At 35.2% G+C, this 23,765-nt stretch overlaps 1 protein-coding gene across 5 annotated transcripts in view; it reads left to right on the forward strand.

Annotated features, from left to right (window-relative positions):
- The window catches only part of LOC127875293 (uncharacterized), an 81,157-nt gene that overhangs the window by 10,281 nt on the left and 47,111 nt on the right, over positions 1-23,765 (forward strand). The window contains exons 8-16 of one of the 5 annotated variants that reach the window (XM_052420259.1): positions 628-694; positions 2,178-2,336; positions 4,199-4,246; positions 4,454-4,522; positions 7,458-7,628; positions 13,597-13,641; positions 17,520-17,660; positions 19,464-19,575; positions 23,256-23,373. In XM_052420259.1, the coding sequence (XP_052276219.1) occupies positions 628-694; positions 2,178-2,336; positions 4,199-4,246; positions 4,454-4,522; positions 7,458-7,628; positions 13,597-13,641; positions 17,520-17,660; positions 19,464-19,575; positions 23,256-23,373 (930 nt within the window). The remainder of the gene's footprint in view (positions 1-627; positions 695-2,177; positions 2,337-4,198; positions 4,247-4,453; positions 4,523-7,457; positions 7,629-13,596; positions 13,642-17,519; positions 17,661-19,463; positions 19,576-23,255; positions 23,374-23,765) is intronic. The other 4 variants (XM_052420261.1, XM_052420262.1, XM_052420263.1 and 1 more) reach the window with 4 other exon arrangements.

Raw genomic sequence — 23,765 nt, forward strand, 5'->3', positions numbered from 1 at the left:
GGTTTTATGCTGTTTGCTGCTCATCAGTATCTAAGGGTTGGAAATGAAGCCTAAAAAATTTTAATCTGGAAAGAAAGGTCTTAAATTCAATTTAACTATGGAAGGGACTACAAATGGGTCAAAATTCGTATCTAAGTGGTAATGGGTTAAAGAAGGCCAGGACCCAGGCTGAAAAGGTATTTGTATATTCTGATTAACGAATGCCATGAACTGGAGCTTTGTGATTGGTACATGTATTTATAGAGCGCTTATGTTGGCTAAACAAAATAGTTATTTGATTATGTTTATAAATGACACATTAACTTATGACACGCAATGAGTTACAGTGTTGATTAATATCTTCATTTCTAGTGTTTTTGTCAAAAATGCATTCATTACTTTGTTTTACCAATTTATGTTAAGTTTTATCCCCAACAGTTACGAGAAGACAGTCCCTACAATTAGAAAAGTTTGGAAATTTTGTTGAGCATGAAATTTTTGCTCTGCAAAAATAATTAAATATATCGAGCAAACTGGTGATCTAAGTCAGCTATGCTGAAGAAATCGTGTCACACAATGTATCTGTTTATCTTTATTTCTACTTGATATGTAGTGTGAATCAAAATGTTTATTCTTTTGTTCATGCAGGTATGCAGAAGATGGAGATATCTATGTGCTACTGACGACCTGTGGATGATTAAATGTCATGAGTTAGGTATGTACATGTAGGTTACACAGTCTACTTGCATTTCAAAGCTATAAATTTATGCCAATGATGAAATGTCATGAGCTAAGTATTTAGGTCACACAGTCTACTTGCATTTCAAACCTATAAATCTATGCCAATGATAACATTTCATGAGCTAGGTATTAAGGTCACACAGTTTACTTGCATTTCAAAGCTATAAATCTATGCCAATGATGAAATTTCATGAGCTAAGTATTTAGGTCACACAGTCTACTTACATTTCAAAGCTATAAATCTATGCCAATGATAAAATTTCAAGAGCTAGGTATTAAGGTCACACAGTTTACTTGCATTTCAAAGCTAGAAATCAATGCCAATGATGAAATTTCATGAGCTAGGTATGAAGGTCACACAGTCTACTTGCATTTCAAAGCTATAAATCTATGCCAATGATGAAATTTCCTTAGCTAAGTATTTAGGTCACACAGTCTACTTGCATTTCAAAGCTAGAAATCTATGCCAATGATAACATTTCATGAGCTAGGTATTAAGGTCACACAGTTTACTGGCATTTCAAAGCTATAAATCTATGCCAATGATAACATTTAATGAACTAGGTATTACATGTAAGGTCACACAGTTTACTTGCATTTCAAAGCTTTAAATCTATGCCAATGATGAAATTTCATGAGCTAAGTGTTTAGGTCACACAGTCTACTGGCATTTCAAAGCTATAAATCTATGCCAATGATGAAATTTCATGAGCTAAGTATTTAGGTCACACAGTTTACTTGCATTTCTAAGCTAGAAATCTATGCCAATGATGAAATTTCATGAGCTAGGTATTAAGGTCACACAGTTTACTTGCATTTCAAAACTATAAATCTATGACAATGATGAAATTTCATGAGCTAAGTATGAAGGCCACACAGTCTACTTGCATTTCAAAGCTATAAATCTATGCCAATGATGAAATTTCATGAGCTAGGTATTAAGGTCACACAGTCTATAAGCATTCTAAATGCATTAAACCTAATTTTCCCATAGTGAGACCCAAATGTTATATAACCATGTATACTAATACTATGTCCACAGCTCACTATTTTGCTCAGGTATACAGGAGGGCATAAAGAACCTTTAGAAGATGATAGTGCATGCTAAGGGTTATTGGATGGTGATCCACTAATAATGTGAACCTTGTTTTGGGAAAACCCGTCTTTATTCATGTGTTGAAAGTGTCATCCCAGATTAGCCATTGCATTCTGCACAGGCTAATCAGGGATGACACGTTCCTCCAAGACTGGGTTTTCGTTTATAAAAGCCTTTCTTTAAACCATAAATTTCATAAAAGTGGAAAGTGCTGCCCCTGACACTCTGCGGACTGCACAGGTTTATCTGGGACGACACTTCACGCACTTGCATTTAACCCTGTTTTCCCAGAGCGAGGCTAAAATTTAATACCACCATGTATACAAATGTCCCCCATTGCCCCATCCCCTATTTTACCCAGGACTACAAGAAGGCATAAAGAATCTGGAGAAGATGATAGTGCATGCCAAAGGTTATCGGATGGTGATTGACTGGAGGATGGCATATGACGAGATAAGACTCATCACGGACAAAATGAAACAGGCCATGATGAAGAAGAAAGAGAAGCCACCACCTCAGGGTAGGTAATCTATGCAAGGCGGTGCTACTTCTAAACTGTGATCTATGAAATGTGGACACCCATTTTCCAAATATTAAATTTAAGAACATTATCTCAGTCTCATCAGAGTTCTCTGGAAGTTATCTCACACTTTCCTGGGTAGCCGGTGAACCAGTACAAAGTGCACATACTTATGCCTGGTGAACCAGTACAAAGTGCACATGCCTGGTGAACCAGTACAAAGTGTACATACTTATGCCTGGTGAACCAGTACAAAGTGCACATGCCTGGTGAACCAGTACAAAGTGTGCATACTTATGCCTGGCGAACCAGTACAAAGTGCACATACTTATGCCTGGTGAACCAGTACAAAGTGTACATGCCTAATGAACCAGTACAAAGTGTACATACTTATGCCTGGCGAACTAGTACAAAGTGCACATACTTATTCCTGGTGAACCAGTACAAAGTGCACATGCCTAATGAACCAGTACAAAGTGTACATACTTATGCCTGGCGAACCAGTACAAAGTGCACATACTTATGCCTGGTGAACCAGTACAAAGTGCACATGCCTGGCGAACCAGTACAAAGTGTACATACTTATGCCTGGTGAACCAGTACAAAGTGCACATGCCTGGCGAACCAGTACAAAGTGCACATACTTATGCCTGGTGAACCAGTACAAAGTGTACATACTTATGCCAGCATCTGAAAACTGCCACACTTCAGTCAGAAATAGGTGAAACAAACATTATGCCATGACTATTGGATACTTTTGTGATTATTTCATTATAGTTACCCATTTTAAAGCCTTTTAAGTCACCAAAGAGACTGAATTAGTCTCCAGTGTCTTTTCTATCATGAGAATATCCATATGTATGTGACCCATAGACAGATGGGAAGAGAGACAAGAAAGATGCAATGTTTATGACTTATATCTTATTAAGCCCCCCGGTAGAGTGACATATAGCAGTTGAACTGTCTGTCAGTCTATCAGTCTGTCAGTCTGTGCGTCCGTCCTAAAACTTTAACATTGGCCATAACTTTTTCAATATTGAAGATGGCAACTTGATATTTGGCATGCATGTGTATCTCATGAAACTGCACATTTTGAGTGGTGGAAGGTCCAGGTCATCCTTCAAGGTCAAAAGTCAAAAAATACAATCCAAGGGAAGTAATAAGCTTTAAAAGGAGATAATTTCTAAACCTGCCAAATGATATATTGAAATTTTATTTCAAAGCGGCGCAATAGGGGGCATTGTGTTTCTGACAAACACATCTCTTGTCTTAAAACTAAACTAAGCTTTGTGCTATGTTCATGGCTTATTTCAATAATCCACAAGTAGGACATATTGAATAAAGATTCACTTCCCCTTGTCTGGAAGAATTAGGCTTAATGCATGTGGATAGAGTATTGTCTCTGATGAGCCTGTGGAGTTACACAAGCTAATGCGGGACAGCACTTTGCCCTTATGGATTTGTTTATTTTAACCCTTTGCATGCTGGGAAATTTGTCGTCTGCAAAAATGTCGTCTGCTGAATTTCTAAAATTAGCATTTTCTTCGATTTTTTTTCAAAGAATACTATCAGAATAGCAAACAGTTTGGATCCTGATGAGACACCACGTTCTGTGGCGTCTCATCTGGATCCAAACTGTTTGCAAAGGCCTTTAAAATTCGGTCCCCGCACTGAAAGGGTTACATGATATCTACATTAAACAAAAATCGTTGTGTTGTCCCAGATCAGTCTGTGCAAACTGCACAAGCTAGTTTAGAATGAAACTTAATGCGCAGGCATTTGTCCAGTTTTCCCTGAACAAGGTTCCTTTAATGGCCTGATGGCATGTATTTATTTGTGATTAAATTCTTATCTTTTTTAAGGAAGAACAGTGGAGTTCAAAGAACAATTGGAAGAGCTGAAACAGAAAGGTAAATAGAGTAACATCAGTTAAGGAAATAATCAATATTTCTTTCAATTTTCAGACTGTGCAAAGAAAATTAACAAACAGCTTATGAGAGATTAATCAAATTTAATTTGCCTGATATCTAAAAGTTACAGTGAAGTTGAAGTTATTCAACTCAGTGCTTATATTACACTTGTATTTCTTAGTGTTATGAAATTGCGCTTATTTTCAGATGTAGACAATGTCTCGCCACAAAAATCACATTCAGATCTTGCAAAAACAACAAAAATAAAACCAGACTGTGAGTGAAGTATAGTGTAGTGCAACCCTATTTTTCACTTGTTACACATTCCCTTGGTGTTTTGTTTATTGCACATATTTTGTTGTTTTATGTTGTGCATTTTTATAAAACCTTTTTTTCAATCCTGATCACCCATTGATTGTTGTATTTGGTGTTTGTCTGCTGAGATTTTCATACATACATATTTTATTGCTTTGTTGAAGGCAACGCTTTTACGCGTTTGTTACAAGAATGTGTATGGAAATGAAATAAGAAAACTAAGCAAATATCATTTTTATATATTTATTGCCTTTGTTTTTACACATTTAAATTTTGGATGGGAACGTTGGTATATATTGTATATATTGATTATAATTAAATAATACTTGAATTGTAGCCTTTTGGTCTATAATATTTACAGCGTTTTACATACATTTGTATAAATTGAATTAAAAAAATTGTGAATTAAAATTTGCACAACCACTGAATCTCATAATGATATTCAAAGAATACAATGTAAAATATTTTTTATGACCCGGTGGGGTGGCATATAGTTCATGGTCAAGGTCATCCTTGAAGGTCAAATGTCAAAAAAAAAATCAAAGCGGCGTTCTCATGAAGCTGCACATTTTGAGTGGTGGAAGTTCAAGGTCAAGGTAAAAAAATAAACAATTATTTCAAAGCGGCGCAATAGGGGGCATTGTGTTTCTGACAAACACATCTCTTGTTTATACACCTTTTTTACTTTGTACATTTTATGATATTTAACAGGTTTCTTACATTACTTAGATGTTTTCAATGCTTAAATATTCTTTGTTCTTTTAATTGCATTTGTAGTTATTGCAGGTAAGAACTTGGTTGGTTTGAAGTTGACAGTCATAGAAATCATTAGCTCAAATGTCTACATAAGTGATTATTAACAATGCCTTTTTATGAAACTATAATGAGATTTGAATTATAACAGGCATTAACCTCAACATTTATTGAACAAACTAAGAGTTTACATGAAGCATGTTTTATTTATGTTTAAAATCATTCCTTCAATGATGTAATTGATAATCTTATTTAGAGTTATAATTAAATTAAGAATAGTTTTCTGTCATATCATCTTATCTAATGCATGTTTAAAGATGTTTGCATACTTACAATGTGCATGTGTTCAACTGACTTACAAGGGGAATTTGAAAAGTAATGCAACAGTCAGTCATGTGTAAGACCATATTGCTAATTATTTCCACTGTACTCTCAGACATGGCTCTGTGAAAGCTAAGACTGGTTTGGAGCATATTTAATGGAGTCTTGGCTGTTTTATATATATGAGCCTGTTCTGGGAAAACCAGGCTTTATGCATGTGCGTTAAGTATTGTCCAAAATTAGCCTGTGCAGTCTACACAGGCTAATCTTGGACACCACATTTTGCTTTTATGAAATTTTTGGTTAAAAGGAAGTCTCTTACCGAAAATCACTGAAGGCAAAAATTGCCATCCCTTAGCATACTGCATAGGCTAGCTCTTTCAGTGCTGGAACCGAATTTTGTAGGCCTTTGCAAACAGTTTGGATCCAGATGAGACGCCACTTAACATGGCGTCTCATCAGGATCCAAACTGTTTGCTATTCTGATAGTATTCTTTCAAAAAATACGAAGTAAATGCTAATTTTAGAGATTCAGCAGATGATATTTTAGCTGACGACAAATTTCCCAGCATGCAAAGGGCTAGTCTGGGATACTCTTTACGCACTTGCCTGGTTTTCCCAGATTGAGGTCAGTGTCATACATTACAAGATGGTTTAAAAAAAAATTGTTTAAAGTTTTTTAACTGAAATACTGTAGAAATTGCAAAAGAAAAATTTTTAATGAGCAATCATTCAAACTCATTTAAAAATTCAAATACATTTAATGCTCTATTTTTATGAGTAACTCAAGTTTTTTTACTTGTTAGTGCTTTTCGTGCATAAAAATGCATGAAAAGCACTTGAATTACTTTTTAAAATTCCTTTGCATTATGAGACAATAATACATGTTTTTGTTTGTATTGGATCATTTGCCATGTTTCTTTTCAGGTGAGCTACAATATGTTGTAGAATACTAATCAAGGGACTGTTTCAATAAACTTTGTTATGATTAGGTAACAAGTAACTTTTTGCCAATGATAAGTATTAAGTGAGAATTTAAACTGACCCACAAGTCATACTTACTTATAAGAGCAAATTGAAACAGTCTCCAGTATAACTGTTCATAGTCTACCAAACTTGTTCATCACTCAGACACTACTTGTGATTCTGTGATGTAATGGGTTCTACTAAGAATACTAACTTGTAAGTTGATTATACAAGAAAAAATAAAACTTACATACATTGTATTTAGTTAATAGTGGTATTAATCAATTTTTTTGTTAAGGCTAAACAATTCTGTTTTGATGGACGAAGAAAGATTTGGTATTTTTCAAGACATGCACTATTTAAGTAGTTAGTTGACGAAGGTTTCTTATTGTCTTCGTCATTTCATGGCTCCATTTATTATGATTGTTTGACAATTTGCTTAATCAGTTCATCACTAATGTTCATTAAGGAGGACTTTTTAAATAATGTGTTATGTATCAGTTCATAACTACTGTGCATCAAGGAAATGTTATGTAAAATTAGTGTGGCTCTTAAAAAAAAATTCTATTAAATATATTCTGATTAGGTTAACTCTTTCAGTGCTGGAACAGAATTTTGAAAGCCTTTGCAAACAGTTTGGATCCAGATGAGACGCCACAGAGCGTCTCATCAAGATCCAAACTGTTTGCTATTCTGATAGTATTCTTTGAAAAAAATGGAAGAAAATGCTAATTTTAGAAATTCAGCAGACGACATTTTAGCAGATGCAAATTTCCCAGCATGCAAAGGGTTAACTGTTGTTCATCTGCCCTAAATATTGATAGTGCACTAGAGACTTATGTTTTCTTCCTTACAGTGGACAACATCTCAGTAACTTCCAGTGAAAGCTCCTCATTTGAACCTGATTATCCCCGCCCAAAATTTGAATTCACAAATAAAATTGTTTTAACCAATGTGGCCCCGCGGGCTGCCCTAACACGAGAAGAACTCCAGGCTATAATTAAACGCCTGGTTATTGATCCTGAAGGTATTCCGTTTGAGTCACCAGCTTCAAATTGCAGCACCCTTTTCTTTCCTGTAATAAATTAACCATTTCCATTTAGTTTTCTTTCTATTAAAACAAGTTTCATCTCTTAATTTTTTCATTCACTTATAAAAAAATACTTTATCTGTTTCATAATATGTTAGATAGGAAATAAGTGCACCAACTTCCGTTGTTACTTTTACTGAATGAAGAAATAGAGTTCTTCAGACAATACCATAGTTTTCGTAATTGTGTATCAGTTGTTAACTTAAGATTAGTTTTTAATGAACCACCACCTAATTAATGTTTTTCAAAAAAATATGTGAACCAAAGCAATAAAAAGGGCCTTAACAACTCTGTGGGAAATTTAGGATGATGTTGGAATGCCTATAGCAGTTACGCAACTTTATTGCACATTTTCTGCATTTGGGATTGGGCACTGCTGAAGATAGGCCAGAACTGAGTTGATTATTTATTCAGAGTTTACTTATGGACCCAGACACATGACTATAGACATTCAATATGGGCCGTGCACTGTGAAAAGGGGGTTTAATGCATGGCATGTGTGTAAAGTGTCGTCCCAGATTAGCCTGTGCAGTCCTGCACAGGCTAATCAGGAACAACACTATCTGCTTTTATATTTTTTGTTAAATGAAGGTCTCGTCTTAGCAAAAATCAAGTTTAGGCGGAAAGTGTCAGCCCTGATTAGCCTGTGCGGACTGCACAGGCTAATCTGGGACAACTCTTTACGCACATGCATTAAAACCTCTTTTCACAGAGCACGGCCCATATATGTAGTTGTAATCTGATCTCATGTCACCAAACATCTACTCAACAATAACATATAAAGCTATTTTTTTTTTTTTTTTTTAATTTATCAAAATGCTGATACCAATTTAGCTAATGGCATTCATAATACTCAAATTAACAAGTTTAAAAATTGGTCTTGATCTTTCATTTTCAAGTCCAAGAATGATTAATACATTTACAGGCAAAGTGATGTATTAGACAATTGTGGAAAATTTGTGCGCATGCTCTGTACAGAGAATACCATTGGTCAGTGTTTAATATATACCAAGATAGAAATCTCTGTAGTCATAGGGTCAATCTAATGTTCAAAATTGGGATCCAAAAGACTTTACTATGATCTTGCTGAATGGAAATTTCACTTTTATTGCAAGTATGTCTGATTTGTAAATCATATGCTTGGTATAAAAAATAATTTTAAACATGTTCTGAACAGCAAACCACTGTTTCAGTCATGTTTTAAGTCAGACAAATAAATGTATGGACAATGTTTGATAATTGTTCATATGAAAATAAATGATAATTCCACACATAAAAATGGATCCCTAGTTTGACTGAAATATGTTATCTATCGAAGAAGCTATTGGTCTCTTGCATTTACCTTCAGTGCACAATTCATGTTCTATTCTGTTGCCACGCCGCTCATTGTAAACCTGCCCTTTTCAGGACCCCTTCGCCATCTCTGCTGAGGATGTAAATGATTTTGGTTTGATTATTTTCCTGCTTCTAGTTATAATGCTACAGCCCATAGAGATAAACCAGAGTTCTGGGGGTTGGTCTGGCATGTTAAACATGAGTGATTAAAAATCTGTTTACAGACATTTTTATCCTGTAACCCTTGCCAGCAGTTACATCCCCTATGAGTTATTTGTTATACCCATTATTATGAAGTAAAGGGAGGTATACAGGAATCACCGTGGACATCTGTCTTTCTGCCCACCTGTCTGTCCGTCTGCCCGTCAGTTCATTTGTCTGTCTGTCGGTCCGTCAGTCTGTCTGTCTGTCTGTCAATTGTTGTTGTGTTACTACAGTTTTCAACATACAACATTCAAGCTTGCAGGCAGTGTTCCATGTTGTTTGAACAATTGTTATCCTTTTCGGTTAACAATTTCAAAAGCGACATGCTTTTTCAAATCAGTCTTTCATTGACATCATGAGTATGTGTTCACTTTAAGAAGACTGTTATAACCATTTCTGCTTGTCTGTCTGTCCATAGACCCATACTTATCCAAAGGGGTCATCCTGAATTTTTCAACTTACAACATTCAAACTTGTAGGAATTTCTTTCTATAGTTATGCCCGTATTTGAACTTTGCAGTTCTATTCTGCATATAAAGACTTGTGGTGTCTGGGGGGGGGGGGTACTACTTCTTTCATCACTGTTACAACTGCAGGCACATGTAAAATCCATAAGGTCTTTGTAGTTAACAAGAACAAGTTTCAATCTGAATTTCTACATGGATTTATGCTCCCAATTTTGTATGCTGAGGTGTTTTTTTTATTTATTTATGTGAATTGTAAAAATAGTTAATAAAACCAAGTTGCAAAACTGAAGCTCTGACATTACTTATAATAATTATTCTAGTGGGCTGATTATTTGGGCAGACAGTATTTAAAACTTTCAGTGCTGGAACCGAATTTTGAAGGCCTTTGCAAACAGTTTGGATCCAAATGAGATACCACAGAACATGGCGTCTCATCAGGATCCAAACTGTTTGCTATTCTGATAGTATTCTTTGAAAAAAATCGAAGGAAATGCTAATTTTAGAAATTTAGCAGACAACATTTTAGCAGACAACAAATTTCCCAGCATGCAAAGGGTTAACTCAAAATAAGTTAAACGGGAAATAATATTTTCAGAAACAATGCTTCTTTTTCAGTTATATTTCAAATTATCATTCTGAGAAAAATTGAGTTGATTTTGATTGCAAAGAACAGAGCAATAATAAGCAATAGAAAGCAATGATACTAATTAAACCCATTCATGCCTAGTGGACTCTCCCATCCTTCTAATTTGATCAATTTATTTCCAAAATTAGGGATGTCTAGTATGTTTATTTCTATATTTAGAATATTTCTTACAGGAATTCCTTGAAGCAAACAGCGCAGACCCTGATGAGACGCCGCATCATGCGGTGTCTCATCTGGGTCTACGCTGTTTGCCAAGGCCTTTTTTCTAGACGCTAGGAATAAATGGGTTAATGTAAGTCCAGTCAAACTTGCCAGACCAACTCCAACTGTATTATGTATAACTATTATTATTAGTCAGGTATAATGCATGTGTAATAAATGCCAGTTTTTGCTAGAAAATGTTCAGCGACTTAGAATTATAAGGCTGTATATCATATATGTTATGAAATCCCCAAGAAAAAGAAAAGGAATACAGAGACTTCTCGTAAGCATTTTCAGAAAGAGTATTTTTTCACTTTATGCGCTGCCTGCTGGAATGACTGGGCTCTCTCGATTAGAAGCTGCAATCCACACCTTCTAATCACGGATGACACTTTCTGCTGTTATGGAATTTTTCGTTCAATTGAATTCTGTTTTAAACAAAAATGCAGTCAAGGCAGAAAGTGTTGTCCAATATCAGAGATGACACTTTTTGCACACGCATTAAGCCCAGTTTCCCCAGAGACAGGCTCATATAAATGAAAATTAGGGGCCTTATATCAACAAGTTCAGATAGGGTTTTCTGGCTTTGATGGGTAGATAAAGAATGCCTTACTGGTTTCATAATTAATTACCTAAATTTTTTATCAGTAAAATATTTTTTCTCTTTCTAAAGCTTACTAGAAAAAAAAAGAATTATTACATTCTAACAGGCAATCAGTTGTTAATTTTTTTTAAAACATGATTTAATATTAACAAAGACACCAGTAAGCTCATTGACCAATTTCTATCTATGAAGCATAGATATAAATCAATGTGAGGTTTTTGGAATGTAGAATGGCAAGATGGTGCATGCATCTAAGAAACAACAGCAACCTGCTCAATCAACTTCCGTTATGATAGGAAATTGCGAGATAAGATGACTAACTAGTGTTCGTTTATCGTTTGTGTCTTGTCCTGATAAAACTGGGCATAATGCATGTACGTAAAGTGTCGTCTCAGATTAGCCTGTGCAGTCCGCACAGGCTCATCAAGGTTGACACTTTCCTCTTTTACTAGATTTTCGGTAAAAAGGGACTCTTTTTAAACAAAAAATACCATTAAAGCGGAAAGTGTCGTCCCTGATTAACATGTGCGGACTGCACAGGCTAATCTGGGATGACACTTAACGCACTTGCATTATAACCAGTTTTATCAGAGCAAGACACATTTTTTAAATAGGATTATTTTTTATTGATCAGAAGAGAGTCTGAATTTAAACTGTTTAGTTTGTGTGGTAACTCCAGTTGGCATAAGGCCTCATCCCCTACAGGACACTGATCTCTCCCTACAGCATAGTTACCTTGATATCACTTGGAATCAGGACTAATGTTCTGAAGCATGTTGTTGTGAAATTTTATTTTTCAGCTCTGTAATCAAATGAATAAACACCAGTAGACTGAACAATTAGTGTATAGCATGCTTCTGCCAGATAAAATAAAGAAAGAATACATTTTTTAGAAAAAATGCACATCAATCTAGTGCCTGCATGATACAAAATCATTAAAGAAAGATTCCATGCACCAGAAAATTTACTTGTAACATGAAGTTGTTTTTGGTGCTGTAAAATATATAAACAATTAACATCAATAAATAGATATTTCACAATTTTTGGTGCTGTTATTATACATTATATTGTATTAAATTATTATTAAATAGCTTTATTATTGAAACGCTCATAACGTAATATGTATGCAACAAAAATGTTGCTTGTATGGGACCTTAAAATCTAACGAACAGGGGTAATGAAAGCGTGATTACAAAATAAAAAATAAATAGATCTACAATGGAATAACTATTACAGATACACCTAGTATATGGATATTTATGATAGCACAACGCTTTTTATGTCCACCACCACTATAGCATTTTGCCATAACTTTTGCAATATTGAAGATAGCATTTTCGTATTTGGCTTGCATGTGTATCTCATTGAGCTGCACATTTTGAGTGGTGAAAGGTCAAGGTCATCCTTCAAGGTCAAAGGTCAAATATACAGCTTTAAAGCGGCACAGAAGGGGACATAGTGTTTCTGACAAACACATTTCTTGTTTGCAAAAGCGGTAAAAATAGCCTTGTTTCCATGTATAACACACTCAGTTTTTTAATTGAAATTTGGGGGTATAGGCTAAGAAGCAGGTGGGTAAGTTCACACTGCTGACATATGGAATACAGCCTACACTTTCATTTTCTAATGTTTGCTTTTATGTACATTCATCCCAAAAGGCTTATGTTTAAGTTTATGTTGGCATGCTCATAAAATAGCAGCTTTTTACTATAGAGACACAGAAATTGGAAAGGCTTTGTAGGTAAGGCAATAGACTTTGATATGATACAGAGGTCTGATGTTAAAACCCCAGGGAAAGCAACTTAATGCATAAATTTTTTAATTAGTCATGTGAGTAAATTTAAGGGCATGCTTTAAACATATGAAATATTTGGGAACAAGTTGCTGAAGTAAACTACTCGCTTGTACTTTACTGCTTTCAACTCTGCAAGCTGACGTCCCCCTCCCGTCTAAATAATGTATCTTTGTCTCTTTAATTTTGTGCTATCCATACTATTACACCAATAAACTAACAGCACTATATTTATTAATGTTTTCCAAAGTATAAGTAGAGACCGTTATAAATATGTATTAGTTAAAATGTTGTTTGTATTTTGTTTAAACATGAATTAAAATGTAAAGAAATATGACATTTTTAAGTAAAAGTAACTATTTCGTCTTGGATGTTTTCTTCTGTGTTTGAGTAATAAATTAGTATTGTTGAGTCAGTTTGTATTAACATAATGTTATTTTCTTTCATATAAGCATATATATAGTGTTTTTTACATACCTAATTCTTAACAGCAACAAGGCAATATTTTTTACAGGTAGATGACTGTTTGTTGTGAAGTTATTTTATTTATCTTTAAGCTTTAATCTACGGTGTCTATGACCTATAATTTAGTAGCCTTGGCCCTTGTTTAAGTAGATTTGACCTTTGTTAAAGTAGCCTTGACCTTTATAACACAGAGAAAGAGAAGGAGCGAGCTATAAGTCGTGGGACACCTGTGATAGGTAATGTTGCCATGGATACAGACCTCTCTATACATGTAGCTTGTTTCTCAGCTCTAAATGTTTAGTGTAAATCTGGAATGCTCATGTGATGAAAGTTTTGGATTTTATTTCAGGTAATATTTGGATATTAGATACGGTGATCAGCATTTAGAATATCATTTAAAATATAATAATAGTTTTAATAAATTGATGGAACAACAAAATCCAATAAGTTTTGAATATTTTGCTAAAATATTTAATGATTAAACATACAGTATTTTTATGTCCCCCACCACTATAGTGGGGGACATATTGTTTTTGCCCTTTCTGTTGGTCTGTTGGTCTGTTTGGTCAAACTTTAACATTTGCCATTACTTTTGCAATATTGCAACTTCATATTTGGCATGCATGTGTATCTCATGGAGCTGCACATTTTGAGTGGTGGAAGGTCAAGGTCAAGGTCATCCCTCAAGGTAAAAAAAAAAGTCAAAGTGGCGCAGAAGGGGACATAGTGTTTCTGACAAACACATTTCTTGTTTGTCTTTGTTCAGAAACAAACAGAAGATTATCATATCTTTTTATAATTTTAAGTTTACAATAATATTTAATCACATGAGCACATCCATTTCTGCATGTATGTATTTTCCACACACTGTATATCGTTTTTTATACAACTTGTGTGAAATTCGTTTATCTATTTTAGACTTGTCAGACATTCATAAATTGTATTACTCCGCATGACCACAACAATCAATCCTCAATTGATAAAAAAGATTAACATTTTACCTTAAAGTAAGAAGCAAATGTTTTACTAATTGTTGTTTTTCAAATACTTATACATGAAATATCCAATATCCTCTTTAAAAGAGCAAGTACCATACAATATTGTAATGTCTGATATAGTTGATTAGGTATCTATGTATGCTTCTTTCTTAATCTATGTATCCTATGCTCAATATCATAATAACACAGAGATATGGTCAGATAATTTGTACACAGTATATTATCCCTTATGTTTAACTTTTTCCGTACTAAAATGTGATTGTATTACCAATATTTAACAGGTATTATTAAAAAGCCGATTAAATAAAAAAAAAATTCAGTGAAAAAAATTGGTTGCCATTTTTGCAACAGATTAAGATCTCAGGATAGAGAAAAAATGCTCTCCTGTTGCACACATCTAATGATATTGTTTCATAGATATGAGCTTAACTAAGACAGTGACTTTGAAATCTTGTCATGAATCCAAAGTTTGCTTTAAATATGCTTCACGTTTTAATAATATGTCTGTTATTTTCATAACATTTTGTTATATATATGAAGCCTCGACGGATGAAGAATATCACCTTTTTAGCTCACCTGAGCACAACTTGCTCATGGTGAGCTTTTGTGATCACCTTTTGTCTGTCATGCGTTGTGCGTCATGCGTTGTGCGGCATCAACATTTGCTTTGTGAACACTCTAGAGGCCACATTTATTGTCCAATCTTCATGAAATTTGGTCAGAAGATTGCTCTCAATGATATCTTGTATGAGTTCGAAAATGGTTTCGTTTGCTTGAAAAACATGGCTGCCAAGGGGTGGGGAATTTTTCCTTATATGGCTATATTATGGCTAAAGTAAAACCTTGTTAACACTCTAGAGGCCACATTTATTGTCTGATCTTCATGAAACTTGGTCAGAAGATTCATCCTAATAATATCTTGGACGAGTTCAAAAAAGATGCTGGTTGGTTAAAAACATGGCCGCCAGGGGGCGGGGCATTTTTCCTTATATGGCTATAGTAAAACCTTGTTAACACTCTAGAGGCCACATTTATTGTCCAATCTTCATGAAATTTGGTCAGAAGATTGGTCTCAGTGATATCTTGGATGAGTTTGAAAATGGTTACGTTTGCTTGAAAAACATGGCTGCCAGGGGGCGGGGCATTTTCATTAAATGGCTATATAACACTCTAGAGGCCACATTTATTTTCTGATCTTCATGAAACTTGGTCAGAAAATTTGTCCCAATGATATCTTGGATGAGTTTGAAAATGGTTTCGGTTGCTTTAAAAACATGGCCACCAGGGGGCGGGGCATTTTTCCTAAAGTGGATATATATTGCTTTAGTTTAACCTTATTAACACTCTTAGAGGCCACATTTATTGTCCGATCATCATGAAACTTGGCCTGACAATTTGTCCCAATGATATCTTGGATGAGTTCAAAAATGGTTCCTGTTGGTGGAAAAACATGGCCGCCATAGGGTAGTGGCATTTTTCCTTATATAGCTATAGTAAAACCTTGTTAACACTCTATAAGCCACATTTATTGTCCGATCATCATGAAACTTGGTCAGAAGATAAATTTTGTCCCAATGATATCTCTGACAAGATTGAAAATGGTTCCAGTTGCTTGAAAAACATGGCCACCAGGGGGCGGGGCATTTGTTTTTATATAGCTTCACGAATCTTCATGAAACTTTGTCAGAATATTTGTTTAAATGATATCTTGGATGTGTATGAAAATGTGGTCTGTTGAAAAACGTGGCTGCCAGGGTGTTCACTAGTCATGAAAGTTGGTTAGAACATTTGTTCTAATGACATCTTTGGCTGCACAGAACAGATCAGTTCCTTTGAATCTCAGGTGAGTGACATTGGGCCTTTCAGGCCCTCTTGTTTTAAATTACTACAGCGTAATAATTTATATGCACTCAACTGGCAATTTAATTTTCAATTATCTTTTCATTTAAATAACTTTACTCCAAAAGTAGCAGTTGTTTGCGTAACTGCAGCAGCCGCACACACGTAGTACAGCAAGATCCTTGATCCAAATGATGATGATTTTTGAAGAAACACACTGCTTTCTACATAATGCCAATTATGTAGTGAGTTTTTAACCTTAAATGTTTACTATTTGTCACTGACTTGTGGCAGCAATTTGATTTCTCATTACAGCCACCCAGGTCATTTGCATTAATATCTGTTGCAGCAAATGTTGTGGCTTATAGTCAAGGGTCATGCGTTTTTATTAACAATCGTATTTGTTTTTTTTTTTTTTTTTTTCATTTAACATGTATTTCAACAAGTTAAGTGTCTATATATGGCATGACATTTATTCTAGATACTTAGTGCAGTGTTCTTTTAACAGTTAACGTTATAGTGAAGTATCATCAAAATAGTATTTTAGCATTACATAATGAATGTCCTTTACACGAAGAATATGTATAGGATTAAATAACTGTACTTTATACACAATACTTCATAGTTATAATGATTTAACATTATGTAAATCAACATTTGTATAATCATTGTCAGTTAACTATTAAAGGTTTCTGTTTTTGTCAAAGTGGATAACTAATGTGACATATTGACAATAAAGGGACCTGTTAAAAGTTTTGGTAAATTGACAAAAATTGAAAAAATATTAATTTAGATTTGCAAATTTTGAATTTTAGCCCTGTGCAGTGCTCTGGGAAAATGGTGTTTAATGCTTGTTTGAAAAGTTCCAGATTAACCCTTTGCATGCTGGGAAATTTGTCGTCTGCTTAAATGTTGTCTGCTGAATTTCTTAAATTAGCTTTTTCTTTGATTTTTTTCAAAGAATACTATCAGAATAGCAAACAGTTTGGATCCAGATGAGACGCCACGTTCTGTGGAGTCTCATCTGGATCCAAACTGTTTGCACAGGCCTTCAAAATTCGGTTCCAGCACTGAAAGAGTAAGTCTTTGCAGTCCGCAGAAGCTATGGAATGACACTTTTCACTTTTATGGAGTTTCTCGTTTAAAGGAAGTCTCTTGTAAACCAAAAATCAGTTAATGTTGAAAATGTGGCACATGCATTTAAGCCTGTTTTCCCAGAGAGATGATGACTTGAATTTGAGTCCATTTATATGAGTATCATGTTCTTTCCTCCCTAGTTGAGCTTGAGGTCAAGAGGGGCACATTATCGGCGGTGAGGGGTCAGCCCAGACAGGTGGACGTGGATGGACAGAGTGTGGTGTCTGAGGACCTGCGTCATTATGACGATGAATACAGGATACAGTGGGACACAATGCCTGGTACGTAGTTGTGGTTTGGTTATAAATGTCTAAGCCATATTAACTCACAGTCTATTCAGGTTTCATGCTGTTTGCTGCTCATCAGTAACTTAGGATAGGAAATGAAGGCTTGAAAACTTGAATTTATTAAGAAAAGTCTTAAATTCAATGTGATTATCTTAGGGAGAAAAATTGCATCGATGTATGTATCTGAGTGGAGAAGGGCTAACTAAGTCCTCATCAGGTCACAATACAGTCAATCTTGTATTAAGAGACCACTCAAGGGAGTAATCAAAAGTGGTCTCTTAATAAAATGGTCTTTAAATAAAAAAAGGCCATTCTGGACGAATGCTTAAACTCAATTTTAATCTATATGAAGGATAATCTCTTTTGTCCACTATGATTTTAACTTTTATAATAAAATGAATATAAACACAATACATAAACAATATCTTACTTATAATGTGTTTTATTTTTTTCATTTATTATAAATTATCATCAATTATAAATGAATTGAGTGTACATATTTATTTGCAAAAACAACATAGACAAGGAAATATTTTTCGCGTTTTTTTTTTTCACCTGACACATTATTTTCCACGTCTTCAAGCACCTAGGCTTTACGCTTAAGAATGTTCTGAATTTGAGTTTTGCCAGAATTTTCTCGTTCAATGTTAACACTTTTCGTTTTGACATTTTAATTTCTGCATGTACGCTTAAGGAAATCTGACTCGATTATGATACATAATGAAAAAAAAACAAAAACACGTCAATTGAAAACAAACAAACAGACCTGATTGGAAAATTTATTAAGTAAATGACAATGTGATTGGCTCACAAATCTCTACTAATTAGCATAATTACAAATTGGTAATGTACGGATTTCGACAGATGTTGCCGATTAATAGTTTATTTTCCGCACTTCTCAGGAAATGTTTGTCGCGTACAGTGCATTGTTTCTGCACCTGTTATCTATACTCGAGAAAAATCGGCATTGTCTCTTAACATTCCACATCGTAAACTTTTTAAGCTGTAGACTGTGCGCAATACGTTCCTCTATGATTCAACTCAATAAATTAATACGCAGTCTACAACAATACCGGTCAGAACCGGTCAATGAGACAAAGCATAATCATAATGGTTGTGAAAACAAAGCAGAGGTGTAACAGTACATCTTATCGGCTTAGATAAACAATTAACACGGATTTGTCCCTGAAAGATCGATAGATTAACCACTTTTACCTCCTAGTGGTCGCTTAATACAAGATTCGGATATCAAAATACACACAAATCAGCGGTCGCTGGTCGCGTAAGACAAAAGTCGCTTAATACAATATCATTATATAGCGAAAAAGCTCCGTGGGATTTCAAAATGGTCGCATAAGACAAAGGTCGCTTAATACAAGTGGTCGCATCCACAAGATTGACTGTATATTAATCTCAATAATTATGTAACTAAATTAAAAACCTTCAACTTAAGCAATAACAAAGGTCAACATTTTCTATGCAGAGATCCCCTTGATCATACATGTTTTTAACGAGCATTCTTAGCTAAATAAGGTCTTAAAAAATCCACTTGCATTCGCAAAAAATTATGAAAGTCTGGTGAGTAAAGTTTTTGAAAAACTCAACTGGCTGCATGCGTGATTTGTACTCCTTCAGAAATATTATTGCAATGCCAAAATTTCTACTCCTTCAATAGAAATTGTAAACTAGATTTTTAACTAGCAAAACACTAAACACAACGAAACTGCACTTTTCTTAGGAAATGACCTGAGGACTGGTACTAATGTGACCCACTAAATCAATATAATATTATTTCAGATCGTAAGCGCACAAATCCCTCAAGTGTCATGCTAACTGAAGCCACAGTGGAGTTGATAGGGGCCACACCGGACATCAAACAAGGACCTAAGGACCCTTTCTCTGCACTCAGGTAAATAAATAAATTTGAATCTCTCTGGAAAAACAAGGTTTGATGCATGTGCATAAAGTGTCGTCCCAGATTGCACGGGATAATCTGGGATGACATTTTCCACTTTTACGGTATTATTTGTTCAAAGGAAGTCTCCTCTTCGCAAAAAAACGGTTTATGCAAAAAGTGTTGTCTACGATAAGACTGTGCTGACTACACAGGCTAATCTTGGAAGAAATTGTACACACATGCATAAAGGCATGTTTTACTGAAGCAAAGCTTATTTCCTTTTTAACATTTTGGCAATATTTGCTGTCAATCTTAAAAGTACTATTTAAAACACAGCAAGAAAAATTCTATTGGGATAATAAAGTGGTTTTCCATCAAATTTACCATAAGAGTGGTTTTTAGCTCTACTGGCCCAAGGCCTGAAGAGCTTATGTCATGGCGTGGTTTCCGTCGTCCGTCTGTGCGTGCTTGCGTTAGACTTTTTCTTGTTTGCGCGATAAAGTCGTGGTTTCTGTCATCCATCCGTGCGTGCGTGCGTGATACTTTTTCTTGTTTATGCGATTAAGTCCACAGTTTTCATCCGATTCTTTTCAAACTTGTACAGTGTCTTTATATTAATGAGGACTCGAATCCTATTGAAAATGGGTTACATCAGAGTAAAAAGTTCAGAATTATCTCCCCTTGAATTTGAGAAAATTGTGAAATAAGGCTTGTTTACGCAATAAAGTCCACAGTTTTCATCCAATTATTTTCCAACTTGCACAGTGTCTTTATCTGAATGATGAGTCAAACCCTATTGAAAATTAACAATATCGGAGTTATAAGTCCAGAATTATCTCCCCTTGAATTTGAGAAAAAAATGAAAATTCAGTTTTTTTATGTGATAAAAGTCCATAATTTTCGTCCAATTCTTGGCAAACTTGCACAGTGTCTTTGTATCAATGAGGACTCAAACCTTTTTTATGCCCCCCTTCAAAGAAGAGGGGGTATATTGTTTTGCACATGTCGGTTGGTCGGTCGGTCCGTTGGTCCGTCCACCAGATGGTTTCTGGATGATAACTCAAGAATGCTTAGGCCTAGGATTATGAAACTTCATAGGTACATTGATCATGACTGGCAGATGACCCCTATTGACTTTCAGGTCACTAGGTCAAAGGTCAAGGTCACAGTGACTCGAAATAGTAAAATGGTTTCCAGATGATAACTCAAGAATGCTTAGGCCTAGGATCATGAAACTTCATAGGTGCATTGATCATGACTGGCAGATGATCCCTATTGATTTTCAGGTCACTAGGTCAAGGTCAATGTCACAGTGAATCCAAATAGTAAAATGGTTTCCGGATGATAACTCAAGAATGCTTACGCCTAGGACCATGAAACTTCATAGGAACATTTATCTTGACTGGCAGATGACCCCTATAGATTTTCAGGTCACTAGGTCAAAGGTCATGGTCACAGTGACTCGAAACAGTAAAATCGTTTCAGGATGATAACTCAAGAATGCTTACGCCTAGGATCATGAAACTTTATAGGTACATTGATAATGACTGGCAGATGACCCCTATTGATTTTCAGGTCACTAGGTCAAAGGTCAAGATCACAGTGACTTGAAATAGTAAAATGGTTCCGGATGATAACTCAAGAATGCTTACGCCTAGGATTATGAGACTTAATAGGTACATCAATCATGACTGGCAGATGACCCCTATTAATTTTCAGGTCACTATGTCAAAGATCAAGGTCACAGTGACTCGAAACAGTAAAATGGTTTCCTGATGATAACTCAAGAATGCTTAGGCCTAGGATCATGAAGCTTCATAGGTACATTGATCATGACTGGCAGATGACCCCTATAGATTTTCAGGTCACTAAGTCAAAGTCACAGTGACAAAAAAGGTATTCACACAATGGCTGCCACTACAACTGACAGCCCATATGGGGGGCATGCATGTTTTACAAACAGCCCTTGTTTAAAAAGAGCAATATCGAAGCAATAAGTCCAGAATGACTTCCCCTTGAATATGAGAAAATTTTGAAATCCCACTTGTTTACGCAATAAATTCCAAAGTTTTCATCCAATTATTTCCAAATTTGAACAGTATCTTTATATCAACGAGGACTTGAACCCTATTGAATATGAGCAGTATCGGAGAAATAAGAACACAATAATCTCCCCTTGAAATTGAGAAAATTCTCCTTGTTAGCGCGATTAAGTACAAAGTTTTATTCTTTCCAAACTTGCACGGTGTTTATACCAGTAGAGCGATTCAGGCCCTCATTGTGCTTACAATATATGGTTCACATATAAAGTAACATGATTATTTTCAGACCCCCCCCCCCCCAATTTTTGACTCCAATTTTTTGGACAGTATATTTAACAATGTTATTTTACTGCCGTGTTTTGCGTGTGTGGAACCCTTCAATCATGAAGTTTTACAACCAGATTAAGGTCATATATAACCTGACACAGAATGCCCTGAGTGCGATGGACCATAACAATTGCGTTATTGGGTAGATTACCATATAATAAACAATGGTTTCACCCATTAGCATTTGAAATGATATTGTATTCAGTATGTTGGTTTTTTATGCCCCCGGTAGGGTGGCATATAGCAGTTGAACTGTCTGTCAGTATGTCAGTCTGTCCGTCCGTCCGAAAAAAACACTTTAATGTTGGCCATAACTTTTGCAATATTGAAGATAGCAACTTGATATTTGGCATGCATGTGTATCTCATGAAGCTGCATATTTTGAGTGTTGGAAGTTCAAGGTCATGGTCATCCTTCAAGGTCAAAGGTAAAAAAATAATAATAAAAATTTCAAAGCGGCGTTCTCATGAAGCTGCACATTTTGAGTGGTGGAAGTTCAAGGTCAAGGTCATCCTTCAAGGTCAAAGGTCAAAAAAACAAAAACTAATTTATTTTTTTTCAAAGCGGCGCAATAGGGGGCATTGTGTTTATGATGAACACATCTCTTGTTATAACGGGTTATATACCATTTCAGGTAAGAGATTGCAAATAAGTGAAGTTGTATTTTATTTAAAGCAGAGAAAGGAGAGTACAACACAATACAATTATTGCACATTAATTTATTGGTTTTATTTCAATATAATAATTGACAAACAAGCATAAAATATATGTCTCTAAATTTTCGGACACTCATATTTTTTAAATATTTTTCGTATCTAAATTTTCGGACACGAAAAAAATTGTTTATTTTAAAGTGTCCAAAAACTAAGAGTAATTACGGTAAAATGATCCATCTGGGATAAAACCAAAGATGCTACATTAGTTTCACACTTTTTCTACTCATTTTGATTAAAGCAATTATTTGCAAAAATATTTCTGAGTGTTTAGTTTAGGCAGAGTGGGCTGATTTCACAAATAAGTTTATGACAGAACAAATTTAAAGCACCTTCAAACTGCCTTCATTTGAAAGCACCTAAATATTGCACTATACTATTTAGGGAAACAACTAAATAAACATTCAGAATTATTTTGCTGGTTAGCTTCAAAGTACAAAATAATATACTTATCATGTCTGTTTTGTAAATAGCCTTTTAACTTACAGTGCACCACAATAAATGGGGTGTCAAATGTGAAACTAATCTCTCATTATTTATAACTATCTTAGATGCAACCGTTTCTCACTCAGTCACATCCCCCCACATATTTATTGACATATAATTTCAGGAAGGACGTTGGCCCGTCTATTTTACGCCGCAAGCCCCAAAACATGGCCGATGACGCGGCTGGTGATGATGTGGCTTATGACATCCGCCCTGATCTGGTCCCTGCTACTGATATAATGGTTCGTATAACATCTCTGACTAGGCCTCAGTTGCTGAAGTCTTTTCGAGCCCGGCTCTGAGAAAACTGGGCTTAATGCATGTGTCCAAAGTGTCGCCCCATATGACACTTTCTGCCTTAATTGAATTTCGTTGAGAAAAGACTTCCTTTGATCGAAATATACCATACTGTGGAAAGTGTCATCGCTAATTAGCATTTAGGGACTGCACAGACTTATATGGGACAACACATGGACAAGCACTAACTCTTTCAGTGCTGGAACCGAATTTTTAAGGCCTTTGCAAACAGTTTGGATCAAGATGAGACGCCACAGAACGTGGCGTCTCATCAGGATCCAAACTGTTTGCTATTCTGACAGTATTCTTTGAAAAAAATCAAAGAAAATGCTAATTT

This window comes from Dreissena polymorpha, chromosome 3, assembly GCF_020536995.1.
Source record: "Dreissena polymorpha isolate Duluth1 chromosome 3, UMN_Dpol_1.0, whole genome shotgun sequence".
Classification (NCBI taxonomy): Eukaryota; Metazoa; Mollusca; class Bivalvia; order Myida; family Dreissenidae; genus Dreissena; species Dreissena polymorpha.